Source organism: Phoenix dactylifera, chromosome 18 (assembly GCF_051530095.1).
Source record: "Phoenix dactylifera cultivar Ajwa chromosome 18, Ajwa_hap1_PhDact_Kaust_v1.1, whole genome shotgun sequence".
Lineage (NCBI taxonomy): Eukaryota > Viridiplantae > Streptophyta > Magnoliopsida > Arecales > Arecaceae > Phoenix > Phoenix dactylifera.
The window spans coordinates 17061517-17081571 of NC_143207.1; the positions used below are offsets into that span (position 1 = coordinate 17061517).

The 20055-nt window shown below is 36.0% G+C and overlaps 2 protein-coding genes across 10 annotated transcripts; both read right to left on the reverse strand.

Annotated features, from left to right (window-relative positions):
- Positions 1-1127: 1127 nt before the first annotated feature.
- Positions 1128-10207, reverse strand: LOC103723288 (uncharacterized). Of its 9 annotated transcripts, none has more exons than XM_008814167.5 (6): positions 8760-10207; positions 3427-3524; positions 3247-3271; positions 2965-3085; positions 2704-2838; positions 1128-1769 (listed from the first exon to the last, which is right to left on the reverse strand). In XM_008814167.5, exons 1-6 carry the CDS (start codon positions 9139-9141, stop codon positions 1565-1567), a joined length of 966 nt encoding a protein of 321 aa, XP_008812389.4. In that variant the 5' UTR covers positions 9142-10207; the 3' UTR covers positions 1128-1564. The 9 variants fall into 9 exon arrangements, with proteins under 9 accessions (XP_008812389.4, XP_089784578.1, XP_088570524.2 ...); XM_089928452.1 differs by having other exon boundaries at positions 2965-3105; positions 3237-3271; XM_088714398.2 differs by having other exon boundaries at positions 2704-2768; positions 8760-9981.
- A 1861-nt stretch (positions 10208-12068) lies between these two features.
- On the reverse strand, positions 12069-19387 carry LOC103723287 (26S proteasome regulatory subunit 7-like). Its single transcript, XM_008814166.6, has 10 exons — positions 19169-19387; positions 18837-18918; positions 17327-17418; positions 17058-17135; positions 16894-16955; positions 16062-16206; positions 15654-15872; positions 15305-15486; positions 12723-12898; positions 12069-12420 (listed from the first exon to the last, which is right to left on the reverse strand). Exons 1-10 carry the CDS (start codon positions 19250-19252, stop codon positions 12263-12265), a joined length of 1278 nt encoding a protein of 425 aa, XP_008812388.1. The 5' UTR covers positions 19253-19387; the 3' UTR covers positions 12069-12262.
- Between the last annotated feature and the right edge of the window lie 668 nt (positions 19388-20055).

The window sequence follows — 20055 nt, forward strand, 5'->3', positions numbered from 1 at the left end:
GAATTTTATTAAGTTGCTCGATGTCCTTTGACATCTCTTGATGAGCATGATGTAATATTCTAGATATCTAGTTTGTTACTGACTAGCAGCATGGTGCCCTGCTTTTCCTCCATATTTTCTGTGTGTATTGTTTCACGACTTTTGATGTGCCAAATCTATGAATCATTACGACAAGATTCCAGGATGTGATTTGATTTGCTGCGAGGTAAAATGGTTGAGAATTTCATCTCTTAAATAGAGAGAATATGCTGGCTTTTTTTCCTTGGTTAATATCTTTTATTGACAGAGGCTCTGTAATGGGAAAATGAGCGACTTCAATTATCTCTCCAGGGGAAAACATGCATGATTTCCATCCCATTCTAAAGAAGGTTAGCAACCAGGTGCTATCAATATCTGGGTCTCTTTATTTGGAGATGCATCCTTTAGGATCTGAATCCATTTTGAATCTAGTATCTCTGGTTGCTAAGCAAAGGGATGTTACTATTAGAGCAGGTCTCAATCATTTTATTATGCGTTGCTCCCATTTTATGCACTAGTTGGCACGATTCCCTCTAAAAGCTAGTTGCGAACTGTTTACGACAAAATTATTAAAAAAAGACATGATATTGGTTGGTGGAGTACGTGTCTGTATGGGTAAGCTGATAAACTACGCCCAAACCCATGAAATTGATTGGTGTTTAGTCGTGGAAGGCTCCAATAGTCAATGTGTTGGGTCCCCAAAAGACAGTCCAGAAAACACTCACAAGAGAATTTCTTCTTCTAGGGGATTGTAAATTGATTCAACTCCCTTCCTCTACATCTCTGGGTGCAAAATTTGGTTCTCAGTCATGATTTCATACTTTACATTAAATGGCGATTACTTTGTTTACAAATGTTTGGAGACACTAGTATCAGCACTGGCCTCTCCACAGCTCAATCATCATGACCATTAATCTTAGCAATCATAATATATGATCAAAAAGGTGTGAAAAAAAAGGTAGAGGAGCCCCTCAAACCTAAATTTCAACCTAGGAGTTAGTCTTCTCTAAAAATACTCTATTGAAATTGTTAAAAAGGTAGTCAAAGATCAACAGAAGTACTTCCTCAATTATTGGAAGTGACGGTTCCCATTCACAAACACAGCATCAAGACAAGAATCTCAAACTGGTTCGCTTGCTATCTATTTAAATCGATAAATGTTGTTACAAAATTCCCAAGTGCAACTGGCTCGTCATAGGTTTAGTAAATTTCATGAAGTTAGTCATTGAGGAAGCCGTGTTCCTGTAATGATATATACAGAAGCACTGTCTACCAAATGCATTTGATGTGGGACAAAGAGAACACTAAATTTGATTTTTAGACCAGCAACCTTCTATAGCTAATCTATAATTGATCGAATTCATTACCCTGCTTTATATATTTTTGGAAAGAAACAGACCTGCAACAACTGTAAAAACCCCCAAGAAAAGGTACCTAGCAAGGAACTCAGCCTCCATTTAAACTCATCAGAGATCAGAGGCCACTATTGCAGGATAGCTCCTCCAAAGATGTTTGAAGTAGTACCACATGCACGGCAAGCCGAGCTCTAAGGAACTGCCAAGGAGACCAGTTGGTGATCTACTTCTTGCCAGTTATGAACCTTGGTCACCAGGGGGTGTGAAGTTGCCGAGCCAGACTTGCACCACGGATACGAGTTGTCATAGTCAAAGAGTAAGACTCTAATACCTACGTCTGCACATTCAAGAGCATATCTTGGGTTGTCATCAATCAGGACTTGGGCTCCCAAAGACCTGCAAAGAGCAATTCAAGATATTAGTATAAAAAATACTGACTCTTCGATGCCATTTATGGAAATGAAACAAGGAGAAAACACAAATGTTGTTGGAGTAAATAAATTCGACTCAAGAACTAGTCCAGTTTGTATAGTTGGAACTCAGGTCAAATTGAAGGATTAGTTGATTTCTATAGAAGTGAAAGAAAATGAAATGGAATGTAAAAGAGTTTGGACAAAAAATAAAAATCTTTAAGAAATACCAGTGCATGAGTCCTGAAACTCATTAAAAAGGAATATAAGGTAAAAGAAGCACCGGATCAGACCTGCCATAAGACTTAAGTTACAGAATACCCTGTATTAAAACACAGTATTTCATTGTAATTTATTCATGAAACTTGGGCACGTGTCGGAATGAATCCTCACAGAGACCTGCCCATTAGGTCATCAGGTCAAGTGTATGCAGATTAAATAGACAGAGCGACACAAATTCGTAATGTGCTACAAGCAGAGACTCATGAAAAGAATGAAAGAATGAAAACAAAGACACCAATATGCACACTATGCTCTAAGTACATGACATACTATTTCTTTAATAGTTCAATTCTACTGGTGCATCTGACATGGTCTATCAAGCACATTCATATCACAGTACTAGCATTCATGGTCATGTCAGGCTTCCGAGGACACTTGATGAGGAAATGAGTCCATATGTTGTGGGAGAAAAGCATGTTTTCTAAATGCCAGCCCGTTGATGATATCCAATATGCAAGAAAAAAATAGACAACTGTCTATAAAGAACATTATTCAAATGTCTGGGATTAGGTTCATCTTCTGATAAGCAGCTTCGAATTTTACCAAAACAATGAAAGACATGCAAGCATAAAGCAAATAGCAGAACTAGTCATGTTTTAAGCTAAAGAGAGCAACAAACTCAAATCAATATGGCTTACCTGCAGATCTCAGATTTTGGCCGTGATTGTCCATCCAATGCAAAATGATTTCCAAAGTGAATCTCCTGAAATAAGCCAGGATAATGCTCTTCAATCCACTTCAGTGTGTGATCTTTGATTGCATTCTGCCGAGATCTTTTCAAAGGAACAAGTTATTCAGATAAACTGCATCGATTGTCGTAGGTAAAAACATAATAGTTGCATTTTTCAGAAGTCAGAATGAGAATTCCATTACAAAATATCTATATGAGGAAGACATACGTCACCACCGATAAATTGCAAAATGCAGATAGTCTGTGAAGAGCATGCCGAGCACCTGGGATAGGATGAATACCCTCTTTGAAATAAGCAGTTTTAAAGAACTCGTGAACACGGATATCAGCTGCCACAATAAACAAAAAACTGTATATAATAAAGGAGAACAAATGGTGGATACTGTCACATACAAGAAATAAAATTCTACTGTAGGGAACAAATAACTCATTACTTTCTCATTACAAAGTAAAATGTAGCATGTATAATATGTGGGATACCAAGTGATACCTTCTGTTTGAGAACAATTCCATATCTGTTGAGAATCACATACAAATACATAAGCATGTGAGTTGCAACAGAGAACTCAGGCAAAAAGTGTGATCATTCATTATTAAAGGAGATCAAGAACAAACTTCCATATACTTAATCACCAGAAAAAGTAAAAAAGGTGAAGCCATTGGATGGTACCTTGAAGAATTCGTATACATAGTACTCTGACATTGAGTGATTAGAAGAGTAGCGATCCGCAATAAATTGATTTAAAGCTGAGAGAAAGCTTCCAAGGACTGAAAATCAGATAATCACAAGAACCAAGATATTAGATCATATATCCATAGTAAGATACATAATAGAATACAATCCGTTAACCACGACATTAATACATGACCTCTGTTTGCAAAACAGAACTATGATGTTTAGGAAAACAATGAAATCTTTGCTTTACTTTTTTGAGAGACTTAGCTCCCAAGCTTACAGCAGAAATGACAAGAGACCAGATTAAATAATACAAATCATCAACCATAAAGTTTCAGAAAAATAGCAGTGCTCCTATTTTATACTTGCAATAATTTACAGCTTCCATTAAAGAACACAATGGCATCAAGATAGCAATTTTAACATAATGTCAAAAAAACTTATAAACAATCTACTAACTCAAACATGCACCAGATTTTGCACAAAGAAATTATATTAAAAGGACACTCTTCAAACATAAACTGCTCATAGGCATCTGGCTAATTTCAGAGGCTTATTCCTTGGAACTTCAGAGCTCATGCCTCTTGTATGCTTCCAACTGTGACTGCCACATCAGCAATTAAAGTTGGACCTAAATACTTACAAGTCCTTGAACTTATATTCAAGGGTTGCAGTTCCAATGAACAGAAAAGATTAAAAGATATCATGGATGGCTTGCAGGCTGTAGCACATGGCATTGACCTTTTTGTCAGATCTTGGATGGTGGTTTTTTCTTATGCAAGTGATCCTGACTCAAAAGTGACACCAAGTGTACAACTCAAAAGTGATATGAAGACTCAACTAGAATTTCCAAGGATCGACACCTTCTATGAAAGTTTCTAGAGTTATACAATCTATTCACCATAAGCGAGAAAAATATATTAAACAAAGAATCTAACCATCCCAAAGCATTATGGTATGAAGAACTGAAGGCAAAGAGAAAAAAAAGGAAAAAAGCAATGGATAAAAAATAAGTGCACATCCCAACAACACAATGCAAAAAATGAGCTCGATTTTTCAGTTTTTCTTTTACTCTTGATGTTGTGCAAAATGGACACCCAGAATTCAAATACTGGGTGTACTGGCCAGTACGTATTGCACAAGCAATGAACCATTACCCTATACCCCATAGGGACATTTCGTTGGCCAACTGGTCTGAGCCAGCCCTAAATTGACTGTGTACTACTTAGTGCCAAGCTTAAAGGTGTTTTCCTCCCTCCTCCCCCTCTCTTGGTTTCTACTCTATATCATGCCGGCCATTCCCTATGTTGGTAAGCTTTTGTATAACATACTATGTAGTATGTAGTATACCGGCAAGTGGAGTATGGACCTGTACTATAATTTGTTAAAACCTAGACTTATAAGGACATATCCAGGAAATTATGTTATTGATGAATTTTTCTTCCAAGGTGAGAGGTTTAACCATCTCTTAGCAGAAAACCACGCACGCTGATCATTAAAGGACAAATCGATGCAGTAACTTCAATAGGATTATCTTCCCAAGAACTATAACATCTCTGATAATCATCTCTCAAAGAGGTCTACCATTGTACCATCTCCTACAAAAAAAAGAAGAAATATGGTTTTCATAAATAATTGTTAACTCACATTTGAGCTTTTCCAGAAAAAATCTTTTTTTATCATTTAATTGCACAACTAAAAACTCACAAAGAAAGGGTGAAACTGATAGCAATTATGTTTATATATGTTTCCAAACATGAGCACATGACTATTAAAGGTATCTTACCCAGATTTTAGACATATATATGGATCTAATTAGGGACTCAAGCACAGAGCTAGGCCTTCCCAAAAAAAATGGGCAGATGGTGCAGCATGGGTATCTAGTGCAACCCATTCGTTCACTAAGAAATGACAAAAGTCAATAGTTTATTTTACAGCTATAAGTAGATGATCTTACACAGTTCCTAGCCACTATGCTTATGGGTCAACCACCTAGACGTGCCCTACATGTAGGCCAGGCCACCAGGGCCTAGGCCTAGAAAGCCTAGGTGGACTGGACTATCTTCTAGGTGACTAATATAGTAGGTAAGGCAGTATGAGGAAATATGACCAATGCCCAAACATCTTACTTAGCTGCAACTCATGAATTTTATTAATTATTGATTAATTGTTTGCTTCAAATTTTCATTGACTATTCATTATTTGCTAGAGTTGCTTGCTGTATTAACTTAAATTCTTGAAAATGTTTTTTTTGGCCAAAAATTAATACCGTGGTATAATATGCAAGAAAAATTTGCATCACAACTAGTTGATGTCATGTCACACTAAAACAGATCCTCAAATAAATGTGAAACCTTCTAATATATTTCTACCAGTTTTGTGTATATGTATTTAATCCGCCTACGCACTCGCCTAAGCACCATGCAGTCTCTTGGCCACCTGCCCGCCTGTATACTGCGCTCGCCTTCTATAACAGTTCTCTAGTAAACACATAGATAAAAGGTCATGGTTCTGTAATTGCCATTATTAGCATCTAGGTGCAACCAAGTTTTAAATATATACAAGTAACACTGATCAACATTGACTAATTTGGATAGTGGTACGATTAGCTTAGTTTATAATAGCCGTAGACTTACTAATGACAGATATGATAAATTTGAATTTTCATGATTTGCAGTAAAAACAAGCATGCCTTATAAGATCTACCAAAAGTGGTTTGCCTTCAGTGGAAATATTCAATTTGAAGCACAATATGTGGGTCAAGAAACCTTAAAATAAGTCACAAATCAATGGGTCTTGTTTGCTTTTAACATCTCAGCTCTCTAAGCAATAGCTATAACTGAATTCACGTCAAAGTGCTGCCACATAGGTCATACTGATGCTCTTAAGATGCACCTCGATATTCCATAATAATTAAAATTGCTCATCACTTTTGTCCATACAATTTGTAAAAAAAAGCCTGTTAAAGATGATTTGGCATCCAGTGCCAATCAAAGCTAAAATAAAGTTTTATCCAAATCAAGGTTCTTTGTACAGTACAAGGCATCTTTTTAGTAGTTTACTAGTACAGTACAAGTTGGTACTGTACATCGACACATGGTACACTATTGGAGTTGAGGCAACAGCTACACCATGTGTCAGTACAGTACTATATCGAGCCCCTCTACCATACTAGAGACTTACCAGCATAGTAAGCCCAATACCAGGTGGTACAGCTCAGTGTAGAAAACCTTAATCTAAATAAAGAATACAAGGTTGCAAAGCCATTGTTGTTAAGAACTTACAACTACAATAAAGATCAAAATAGCCCCAAATGATCTAGACCTCATCTTGGGATCAGAATCAATTAGGATCATCATATCTAGATCGGTATTACGGATCTTACAATCCCTTAAAACATTGGATCTAACTTAATCATTTTTATTTACATATTCAATCATATGAAAATCCATTTTCTATTTTTTATTTGAATTATGGAATTTAAAATTATTTATGTAACACTAATAAGCTTTGAGCATGTAAAATTGATAAGCTTAGAACAAGAGTTTTTAACTACTAACAATGTATGGACAAGGAAATTTTAAAGTTCATGAATTAAAAGGAAGAGACAAATTTCAGTATTTATACAACCATTTACTCAAACTGATTCTCATTTTTTTACTAAAAAATTGCACATAAAAGGCTAACTAGATTGTAAGTGCTATAGCTACATTACTGGCTTATCAGGCATACTGCATATGTGAATATGTGATTATGATGCTGGAAAGTGCAAACATCTTATTTGTATGGCTTTTTTATATTTAATTGATAGTAATTTAGCGTATTCTTAATTTTCACATGTCGTTTATATTTTTAAATTTCTAAAGAAATCAGGGTGGTCCTCTCAAAAGAAAAAAAAGAAGTCAAGGTGGAAATCTTACTATCCATGGTTTGATCCATGACTTGATCTGATCTAACCTCCTATAAGATTTGCAATTAAACCCGATCCAAGAAGCATGACGCTTAGCTGGGAGAAATATTGGAAACATAAAACTAGGATGACAAGGAGAATGAGGACTCAACTCCACACACAAAGGCAGGAAACTCCGACCCACATATCATATGATCATCCATCCACCATTGTCAAGGCCATGTAATGGTAAAGGGACTTGGCCATTTAGCATATCTCCCGCTCTAGAAAAAGATCTCCTAATATAAAGGCCGAAGCCATTTTAAAGCAGCAGACAGAAGACATGTTACTCACCCAAAAGGAACTCAAGGAGATAGAAGTGTTTTGATGAATTCTATTCTAGAGTTAAGCTTTCTACATTCCCGAAAAAAATATATGCTACCACTTTCAAAAACAACAATTAAAAGAAATAGAGAAGTAGGTCCACCTTCTAGGCTAGTAAAGCATTCAAATAATTCAAACATCTCCTATTGACCATACTAGATGTCTGAGTCAAGGAGATACCAAATGCAATCTCAAATCCACCTTTTCTAAATATTCCAAAAACAAGTGCTGCAACATAAGGCAAAGGAAATCCCCCCAATATCTTTTGACTTAATTTCTTATGCTTTTTCCTTTTCTTTTTCATTTCTTCCTATTATCTTTACATTGATGATCTGAGAAAAAAATCCTTGGACTTTTGTCTTCCTCAAAAGCTCAAAGGTTAATAGCAGTGTTGAAATCAATGTACATATATATAAGCAACTCATCCAAGACATAATATTGCTATCAACCAAATTACTAGGGCAAAAATGGTAACTAATGTCTCTACCCTCTCCAAAAATAATCCGATTTAAAGAGAGAAAAATTTGCAGCTTTCAGATGACAGGTTGTGTATCATTAACAACCAGAAACTGCTTGAGAAGGTCTATATCAGTTATTCTATTTGAAGCATTTGTAGATAGTATTCTCTAAGAACTAATAACTTAGCACATGAACAGGTCAATCCCATGTTGGTACGTCCGATTTCAGTGCAAGGCTCTAATGCTCCACAGGGACAGTAATCTTTTCTGTTAATCTATAAGGTGGCAAGGAATCATTCTTTTCTAAAAATTCCTTACAAGATCCAAAACTATCAAACAAAACTCAGCAAGTTGCGTACAAGCTGCAACTAAGGAACATTACATAAAGAAAAATACTTAATGTTTACTGCAGCTTCCGCAGATAGTAGTATAGGTCATCAATTTCATCAACTATAAGTTATATCATTGCAAAGCAACTGCATGCCCCTACCTCAACCAAAAATGTGTAATGAAAGCCTCATATAAAGAACAAAATATCAGTGATAACAATAATCAAACACATGCCAGAGAAGCAAATATGGGCTTACAACAGATACCTTCATCAACATCAACAGCAACCACCAATTTCTGTGGCATTAAGTGGTCGGAAAACCCAAGGGGGTTTCCATGTCTGCATGCTCCATCTCCATTCACCAATTTTGCACCCACCTCCTCTCCAAAAACTATTTCAGAATCCCGAACAAATTGCCAATAAGGCGCTACAGCATGAGCTTTTCTAGTTTCATCATGTACCCTTCTAAAAACACCATTATGGCGATCCATGCAACTTCTCAAACGCAAGGCATGATTTGAAATAATTCTGGAGCTAATTCCCATATCAACCCAACCCTTGCTATGGAGTCCACTTCGCTCATAAGAGTCACTTAACTGGCTGAACCCACAGAAACTTGCAGAGAAGGGATGCCTAGTTAAGGTCATCGAAGCACGACTACTCCAAAGAGTCTAATTGAGACGAGAACAATCGCAAAGCTTCTCTATTTAACATCACTTTGCACACATTCCAGTGAAATCGAAACGCTCTGACACTAACAACAGCCCAATCCCAAGAAACAGAAATCCTCCAACTAAAAGTCAGGCAGAATCCATAAAAAAATCAATAAAATTTTGCAAAAATCCATAAAGAATAAATCAATAAAATTTTGCAAAAATTACCAAAGAACCAAAGCGCGAAGAAATCCAAAAGGAAGAGCAACGATGTATGAATCAAAAACGGCGGTTTGAAAGGGAAACAAAATCACCTGCTAACCTTTCATAAAAAATCAACGATTTGTGTCCAAAGAAACGATCTTTCCGGTTCAAAACAGAAAGAAATCAGGATTTCACAACCAGAATCGAATCAATACTGTTTCAGATAAACTGAAAAAAATCGACATCCAACCGGCGGAAACGAAAAAAAACTATTCCGATCCAAATATGAAGGAAAAGATGACTGCTTGGTGCCGTAAGAACCCGAAATCCCACAATAACCGGCGAGACGCCCCCGAAACCAAAATCTCAGACGAAGCAATTAAAACTGGAAAAATAAGAAAAAAATCGAATTAAAGCCGGGCAATTGGGGGACGAGGAAGAATTCTCGCTCCCACAGGCGTCCCGGAATCGGAGAGAGACTAAAACGGTTATGAATTCGGGATTTCTTCGAAAACACTCGCCCACCTCTCTTCTTTTGTTTTTTAGGGTTTTCGGAAGTATTGTTTGCGAATGGTTTTGAAGAGGCTTTTCCGCGAATTCCGATCACGCGCTTCTTCCGGGGTGGTGGGCTTTTTTTTTGGGCACCGACTCGAGGGCGATAATGATTGGGCCGCCTCGCGTACGATCTGGACCGTACGATGTACGGTGGCATCTTTTTGCACGGCTGTCCGAGAATGGTTTTGGTGATCCAATGGTCAGAATCAGCCGGATAGGCTGTAAATTGGATGCAGCTCTGACTCCAGTGTTCCCCCGAAGGTAACTTGATTGATATGCAGCTGGGGGCACCAATTGGATCCTGGACAAAAAACAAAAAGAAAAATCAAAAAATTAAATTAAATAAATAAATATTTTTAATATTAAGATTTTTTTATATAAATATTTTTTAAATATCGAATTTTGCATAAATATCCTTCCAAATTAATATTTACATGTATACCCTCGTAAAATACTTGTTTTGCTATTATACTATTTTTTATCTTTATTTTTCATATGTATCCACCACATTTAATGCCGTTAAAATATTAATAATTTTTAAATTAAAATAACTAAAATATCCTTAATGGGTGGTGTGCAAAAAAAAAAAATTTACAAAGCAATTGAGGAGAAAAAATGATTTCAAAATTTTATTTTATTTTTTAAAATAAATATGGTTTTTACTAAAAAATACTTAATTAATAAAATATTAAAAATCCTAATTGTCACAAAGAGCTTTCTAACCCCGATTTTGAAAAGCGAGGGTATTAAGATGTTAATCTTGATATAATTAAAAAAATTATCCATAAATAAAATAGATAAGCCAAATTGTGATCGATGGCCAAGTCAGCATGACCATGCAAATTGTTTAATTCAATATTTCAACCTTATTGTACAAGAGAAAATGAGAATATCTATGCAGTATATTTCATGGAACAAATTATATATTATAGTATATTCTTTAATGCTTAATTATAGAGATTAAATTGAAATTTAAGAGAATTAAATAGATTGTTGCTTAGCCACTAGCTCATTGCTTTATGAGATGATCTTGACCCCAGCATCATGTCTTTATCATACGAAGGTCACGTTTGAAGATGCCCACAAGTACAAGAAGCATAGTCAGGACAAAAGATGCTTGACAAATAATATCTGACATTATCGATGATGCATTGATGCCCCATCAACTATTAAACACAGCTTTTTATTATGAGCAAAATGGAAAAAATTTCAATATTCAGTGTAAATTTAGATATCAAGTGTCATATAGATTCAGGCTTTGAATTTTTGACAATGAGATAATTGGAGAGTAGGTCTAGATTCCAAAATACATGTACATGATTTTTTTATAAATTAATGTTTAATTTGTTTGTATATGAAGTTGGAAAATCTAATACCAAATTTGAATCTCCTGTGCTGGTACTAAGGATCAATCTGTTATTTTATTTTTAAAAATTTTATATGCAAACTATTCTTGTTGATAACAACATGCAGCCATGAACCACTGGAGGATATCTTGTACCGACCCTTGGCTTCACAGTTCACACTACAAATACCATGACCTGGTCATTATCAAATTTCATTTTGCCTTACTTCCAAGTTTGAAGCTAAAAAAGTACGAGGTTAGTGATTTGGTATTTTGTTGCTTGAGAATATGGCTTTCACTATAGTTTAACTTCCATTATTTTATTTGTAGCCCCATCATTTCCTTAGAAAGTTAAATATAGCAATCCTACGTAACAAAGCAGCAAACTCTGTAAAAAGAACAGGCAAGTATTTTTTTTTTTTTTTTTAAGACCTGTTAAGACTTCTCACATTATCTATGAAAAGGGTCGCATGGATACAGAGATGGGATTCATGGGAATAGGCTTCAAACGCACATCCAAATATTTTACTCTGCAAGATCGGAAAGAAATATATAAAGACATGTAGGACAAATTATGATTTTTAACTTAATTACAGATTTATACCTTGAATTATTTACCTAAATATTAAAACTAAATAATAAAAAACATTATCTGTTAAAATCTTTAAGATATATATTTTCCATTCAAACTTTTCAACTAACTCAAGAATATAAGAAAAATAATATTTTGCAAAAAATTATTTTAATATAAATATCCTTAGTCAATCGCTCAAAGGATGGACACACTTCTAACTCGAAAATAGAGAGTCAAATTGGATGAGTTCAACCATGGTTTACATTCATAGCGATCCAAAATGAGAACCATGAGCATCATGCAACTTATAGGCTATAACACTTCCAATCGTGCTTGCAGGATAAGAAATGGATCAATATAAGTTCACGCAGGATAAAAAAGTACATCCACCAAAAGAAATTATGCCTCCTTCCATCATGAACAACACAAGACTTCTGTTAGTTGTAGACCATGTACTTTGGTGTTGCACTGAACTTCTGATATCCTTTAATAACCTTATTCACTGCATCAAGAAAGTCTTTCTCGGTTACCGTCTTCCTTCGTGCCCGAATTGCATACATTCCAGCTTCAGTGCACACACTCCTTATGTCAGCACCTAAACAAGAACCCGACAATAGAAGAACAAAATCAGAAGCTTGAACAGGATACAAGGATTTGGCATGTGCTATATTAGGTCCACAACTATCATATAGAACATGTCTACAGTTTACAAGGGGGTGTCATAACATCATTGGTGCTTCTTAAAGTGACATACAATTTGAAAGGAGCTATGATGACGGATTTGCACTATAGATATTGAAAACCAATCCCCATGCCAGGCGAACATCTTGCATTGAGAATTCATAAGACACCAGCAAAATAATATAATTAAAAAACAATCCATGAAAAATAGCTCACCAGTGGAATTTGGGCAGAGACGAGCGAGAAGCTCAAATCGAATATCCCTCTCACAGTTCATGGTTCTTGTGTGGATCTTGAATATTTGACTTCGGCTCTCCAAATCAGGCAGACCAAACTCAACCTTACGATCCAATCGTCCAGGACGCAAAAGTGCTGGGTCTAAAGTATCAGGTCTGCATTATTATGCCAAGCAAAGCAGTAAATAAAATGGTTAGATTCAGTATTTGCTTGTAGGTAAACTAGAAACTAGAGAATAGGGCAAACTTTTTAATGAAAGTAGGCATTGTTAGAACTATGGAAGAAACCATCTTTCGGGAGGGCAGAACTTGTATTTCACAAAAATGGGTACTTCATAAATGCTTTACCTTTTCTTTTCCTAGCCTATTTACCCCACTTAACCCAGTAATAACTTCTTCCAATGAAATGGTGGAATAATTTAACCCACTCTTTTCCCCTCAAGATTACTACATTTAACCCAGTTCAAATTCTTTAATCTGCTTCCAAATGCAGCCCAAGAGAAACGATATGGCATGAAATAACAAATCTGGCTCCAAGCAGCGCAGCCTGGCTGCAACTTGCACAGTTTGACTTCTCATTTTTTTTATTTTATCATTCATATTGAAGTAAATGCAGAAAAAAACAAGAGAATCAGAATTTGACTTTGATACTACACACCCCTCAGGCACGCTAAAAGTAGACCACCTATTAACAAGCTTAACACCAGGACTCAGGACTGGGAGCTGATCAATTATGAGTACCATGTTAAGTTACTACAAATATATTTGGTTAGAAAACCTGAATAGACGAAGCTTTAGACTCCCCATATCCAATAGGCAAGGTTGGAAACTTGCCAGAGTTCATGAAACCTCTGTTGCATCCAGAACGATCATCAAGCAACAAAAGATTTCCTATAGAAATGAATAACAAACTGTTGACTCGGATGAGGCCTTCTTTAGGCCAGGGTCAAGTACATTTGTGCGTGTGCATTTGGGGGGGGTGCGGGGGCAGGTTTGGCGGGGGTGGGGAAGCACTCCATAAATCCTGCAATTCCAAAACATTAAGATAACCAATTCCATTCAAAAGGTGGTTTTCCATATGCCCACTTTTTTGGGATCATATTAAGTTTTCCCCCAATTGGTAGGATTCTCCCCTCCCATGATTAACTTATTCTCAGCTCAACGATAATACGCACCAGCATCCAAACAGCCCTGTAAAGAGTATTGCTTGTAAGTCCAAACAAAGTTATGCTTGTTTGTAACAGACGCAATAAGAAAGCTACTTCATGAAGGGCTTAATGACTGTTATTGGGGTGGAAGGTTCTTTCTTGGATAGAGTAGGACGAAGTGCCACCTGCATTATAATTACCTGGGTCAAAATCTTGAGGACGCCACTCAGGATTCGAACCCACAACCTCCAGTTTTTGGAGGGGTATGATCAATGAGGTAACCTTTATTTCCCTACTGGGCTGTATACTAGGACAGTTAATTTGGTGACATATAGGACTGAATTTGGTTCCTCCTGTTTTTGTACTGCCTTTTAAGGTGGGTAGTTTGTAAGTTCTCAAGTGTAATTGAGTGAGACTATTTGCTATTTTGGGGCAGTAATTTGCCTTCAATTTGGAGCATTTTGCATTAAAGTTTTGTGATTTGGTGCGGTTTCGTTTCTTACTTGCGTTGAGCCATATTTTCTTTGTTTTCTTTTTGGGAGAAAATTTTTCCTCCTTTCTTCAGGCAGTACCCAAGTTCTCTAGTTTGACTAGGCATACCTTGTACCTTTTTAACCTCTATCAATGAACTAGAAGGGGTCCACCAAACCCCCACATCCCCCGATGGCAGTGTTATCCACACACTCCAATTTTTGAGTTTTCTGACATGTTATACACTTGGACACTTGGGACATTTCATAACACTCTTTGACACTTCATGCCATTAAATCATAACATTATCATCATCATTATATCTCTACTTTTCATAATTCTTCATGAAATTTATTAGGTCTAGCATACCAATTATCAACACCTTTATCAATTTTGACAACTAAAGGAGCAACGGGTCTAGCTCATTATTCGACATAGACAAATCAATAAATATTTACACAAATATATGGGATATAGACATTCCCCCATGTCTGATCTTCAAATAGTCCCCATGTCAGATTCTTCTGGAAACCCTGATACTTGACACCTGTGTCACATGTCCAAGTAACACTACTAGATGGCTTTCTCCCATAAAAAAAGGACTTCTTTATTTGGTTGCCCAAGTGCATAGATTTAAGAAATATTCTAATGGAAGAAAACAAACAAACAAACAAAACAAAACCACTAAAAGAACAAAAATAAAGTATACATACAAAAGCCTGCTTGGATGGCGTATAAAGTACAGAATTGTAAAGCCAATTGATCACATCACCCAGAAAGTTATAAGAAAGTCATGCTAGATATTAGATATGTGGTTTAAGAATAGCTTTCATCGCTGGACAGGTGGAAACTCAAGTCTTCAGAAATAAAGTGAGACCATGTGTGGTAATGCTAATTTGGATCACAAAACAAGTGAAAGAGCAGGATGCAAGATGGCACATACCTATTGGTTGCCATTAGAACCTTGATGTTTCCTCTAGCATCAAATCCATCAAGTTGATTGACAATTTCAAGCATGGTGCGTTGAACTTCATTGTCACCACCAACACCATCATCAAAACGAGCACCGCCAATGGCATCAACTTCATCAAAAAACACAATGCAAGCTTTTTTCGAGCGAGCCATCTAAAATGATAAATGGGTCAATAAGCTAATTCTAGAGACTTATCAAATAAGAAAGAAGTTCAAAATGCTCCTCAGGAAACGTGTTGACCACTGAATGAAAATTTTGAAATATATTTATCCTGAAGAGGGGGGAAAACTTGCTATCATATATCTGGAATTTCAACAACCTGAAAAAGTTCACGAACCATCCGAGCACCTTCTCCAACATATTTTTGAACAAGCTCACTCCCAATGACACGAATGAAGCAGGCATCAGTTCTATTGGCGACAGCTCTGGCCAGGAGTGTTTTACCAGTCCCAGGGGGGCCATAACAAAGGACCCCTTTTGGAGGATCTATACCAAGCTTAACAAATTTCTCTGGATGAAGCATAGGAAGCTCCACAACCTGAATTGGAACAGTGCACAAAACGTTATGGACCTTACAATCATAAAGACTAAATTTACTGAAAGATGCTTGGAGGGACATTGCAAATGTAGGCACCCTGAGAATTCTCATTTTCTAAGAATTACTAACCCTATGGGTGCAAATGATGTCAAGAAAATATTTTCCAAGGAGAAAAAGAAAAAATCATACCTCTCGCATCTTCTCAATCTGCTCCTTGCATCCACCAACATCATTATATGTGACATCAGGCTTCTCTTCTACTGTCATCATCGTAACACTTGGATCAATCTTTGGTGGTAGAGGGATCTGAATTTGATATTTATTTCTATCAACTCTGTAACAAGGACAAAAAGATCTACAAGTTAAAAAAAGCAGAATTTGAGATTAGAAGCAAGGTCACACATCATAATTGTTGAATGCATTAATTTGATTTTTCTAACAATTTGGAGCAATAAATTGCAATCAACTATTATCTATAGCATAACTCATTAAAGTCAAAACTGACAAACTAATATGACATAATATAACTAACAAGGGTGAGGTAAGAATAGAACTAGAGCTTTAAAACTAAATTTTCTTTTTAGCATTATTGGTTTCAAGTGGGAGACCAACAGAACTATGCTCAAAATTCTTAAAAGATTAGAATAACTAGAACAGTTTTTGCTACAAATAATACATAAGTTATTTATGATATTTTCCAGCATACTATTTTTTTAAGAGAACTTTGAAAACAGGTGCAACACCAGGGGTTACCTATCTTAATAGTTCTCACACCCAAGCATGCCTAACTGCCAATTTTTGACAGGAACCACTGCTCTAGTGCCGACATGATTGCACCCGTGTATAAGTTGTTTATGATATTCAAATCCAAAAATTCAAGGAAAAACAAAATTTACTATATTATATACAGATATAAAGGATAAATAATGTTTCTCAACTAAAACTAGCTAGAAATAAGCTAGGTAAACAATTCTCAGTTAAATGCGAGGGAGTTATCAAGAGAAGAAATTTATAGCCTTACCCTACACGCATGCCTTCTTCAATATCAGTTGGAGAGACTTTGTCACCCAAGCCAACCACAAACTGTACATGGGGAATAAATTATCTTCAGTCTTCCAGATTGAGGTTCTCTGAAATAAATCAATCCTTTGAAATCAAGCGTTTAATCAAAGTCAGAGAATATACCTTGGCAATTTGCTTTACATTTATCACATATTTAGCATCTTCAGTGTTTGGATTTATAATCTTCGTACACCTAGCAACCTTTGAAGAAATGAAAATCTGTCTTAGAATTTGAATAATCTGAAAGAGAAAGCAGCAAGCTACAAATTCATATATATGAGTTCGTGCATGCCCACATCTCTCTCTCTCTCTCTGTGTGTGTGTGTGTGAGTGACTGTGACATATAAACAATATCTTCAATGATCTGCTAAATAAAAAATAAAAATATGTACTTGTAAAGGTTGTTCTTCTTGCATCATTTGCTTATCAGAGACTAAATCCCACTGGCTTGGTGCAGCTAAACCGGTGTCAGACTCTTTGATTCCTGACATTTGATTGAAGAAAACACGTGTTAGAGACCTAACAATTGCGATAGTTTCCCACATATGATGGTGGACGATTCTACAAAGCCCATTTAAATAGAAAATTGAGTTTTTTCTTGAAGATAATTCTAGTCAGTGCATTTTGAAAATAATTTTCAATAACAGGCCTAGAACAAGCTGCAATTAGCAATAACACTAGCATTTCTTCCATTCATCTTACTCAAATTCTTTTAAACTGTACATCTAACGCTCCCTTTTCTACACAATAGGTCTAAGATGATAAAACCCACTCTCAGCCTTGGCCCTTAATATTTCCCTAGGTGAAAGTTACCTCCGCAGTCGTCAAGCATTATGTGTTATTTTCCTTTCAAATGATTATTTTAACCTAGGAAGTGCTCCAAGAAAATGAAGACTATGTTTCTAACATGGAAGGTCCAATTGCCAAAGTTGCTTGTAATGAATCAAGATTATCTAGTTATTCTTTTGTTTGATTGTTAGAACTCCCGTGAACAGGATAGTTTACAACATGGTTTGAGGTTTTGCTCAAAACTCCAAAACCAAATATGAATGTTTCGATCTGGTTGGAATCAGTCCAACACTGGAGATGGTTTTGATGTTTTAACTAAAACTAACTTATAAAGCCAAATTAAGTGTATATGTTTTATCTATGCTAATTTTCTCATATTTCTTTATTTTTGAAAATGCTGGACAGAATTTTGTTTACATTAACCTTAGACTTAACGAGTTTTGAGAAGATTTATAAGCCTGCAATGTTACATTAAAGATATTTAAGAAAAAGTAAAATCTTTTTGCCCAAGTTCAGTATCCTATAACCTGAACCTCATAAATTTCAGATTTCATATATCAAAGTGCCATCAAGTAGTATAGCATATTTCATTCCAACACGATTTTAAAATTATATCTTGAAAAATAATTCTGTAAAATGATACCATATAAGAATTGAAATATGGTTAGCAGCAATTTAGAAAACTTCGACAGCATTCCAGGGATTTACACTCTGATACAACTAGTAGAACCATCAGCAGCTTAAGTATATAACTCTAGACTTTAAAATTTTGTACCTCCTTCTGCCAAAAGGAATTATCATATGCAAAGGTAAAAGAGGAGCCTGCCATAGTTTTAACAAAGATTATAATTCAAAAGAATCATACCAACCTTATAAATAAGGTATCGTTCTAGAAGATCTACATGGCTGTCAAACCAATATTGAACAATCAATAAATTGAAAGCTTTAGTTCAATAATTATCTTTGTAATACACCAATAAAGATAAAGGACTAGGTTTGTTGCACTTCTTCTATATTTCCTTCTATATACCACAATGCTTATAATGCCCAAAATTATGAATTAAAAGATAAGATAAGAAAGCACGCTCTGAACTAAATATAACCACCACCTACCACAGAGATCATTGACCTTCTTTGCCATCTCCTTAATTTCCTTCTCTGCTTTCTTGATGCTAGCTGAGTAAGGTCCTAGGCCCTGTCATCGAACAACAGCGCAACAATTCAATTTACCAACTGATGATATAATAGATCCATTAAACAGATTTAACCCATATCCCGACGACAAAATCCATGGGGGGAGGGGGCGGGGGAGTAAAAGATTCAGAACATAGGTTAGAAAATTGAACAGATCCTCCGCCTGAATTCAAAACCAATTTGCATCAAAGACTAGGATTTGAGAGTAGATTGGGTTGGGTGGGGGGGCGGATCGGGAGAGGAAGGCGTACGTAGGTCTTGAGAAGCGCGATATCGTCCTCGTCGAGCGGGCGAGGGTTCTTCTCGTTCGTGTCCTCCTCGAGCTCCGGAGCCATGGCGGCGACCTAACCTCCTTCTCTCTCGATTAAACTCTAGATCTATTTAGCTTGTGTTCCTCTTCGCTATATCCCCACTCCCCACTTGCCTTGCTCCACAAGAAAACCAAGGCAGCCCGAACTTTGGCCGACGGTGTTTTATTATGGCACATTATATTTTTAATATACAGGATCCGTGCAATCACGGCGGTTGCATGATGTGCGGACGGCCGTGATTACATACTAGATTTTTTTTTTTGAAAATGATGATGTAGAAGTTATAGATAAAAATCTATGAAAGCTGTTTTTTTTTATTATTATTATTTGTGTTGCTTTCCATCTTTTTGGTTTAGGCTTTAAATTTAGGGTTTAGAATTTATTCATTGTTCCGCAGCCTGTGCACTATCAATATAACCTGCCATTCCAAGTACCAACTAGGAAGGCATAAATTGGCCATTTAACTCTTTTTTGCGAGAGATTTTTGTGTTTAGCTTTGTTTGCATTATATTTGTCGATGGATGGAGAGTATTTTAGATAATTTTATTTTTCTTCCTACGAGTCCACCATCCGATCATCCATTAATCATTTTTAGGTCTGTGCGCTTTTCTGAGATCTATACTATAGATGGTCAAATGGTGGATTCGTGCAGAGAAAGATTTTTTTTTTTTGCAAAAGATATAACCCCAACCCTTTGCTTGCATCGACCAACTGGTAATTTAACCTCAACAATTGTTACTTCTTATTCTTTAGAGAGGTGTTCAAATCTTGTTATGGTTCTTCTAAATTGCTAGATTGTTCTTGCTGCGATGCTTCAGATCTTGTTA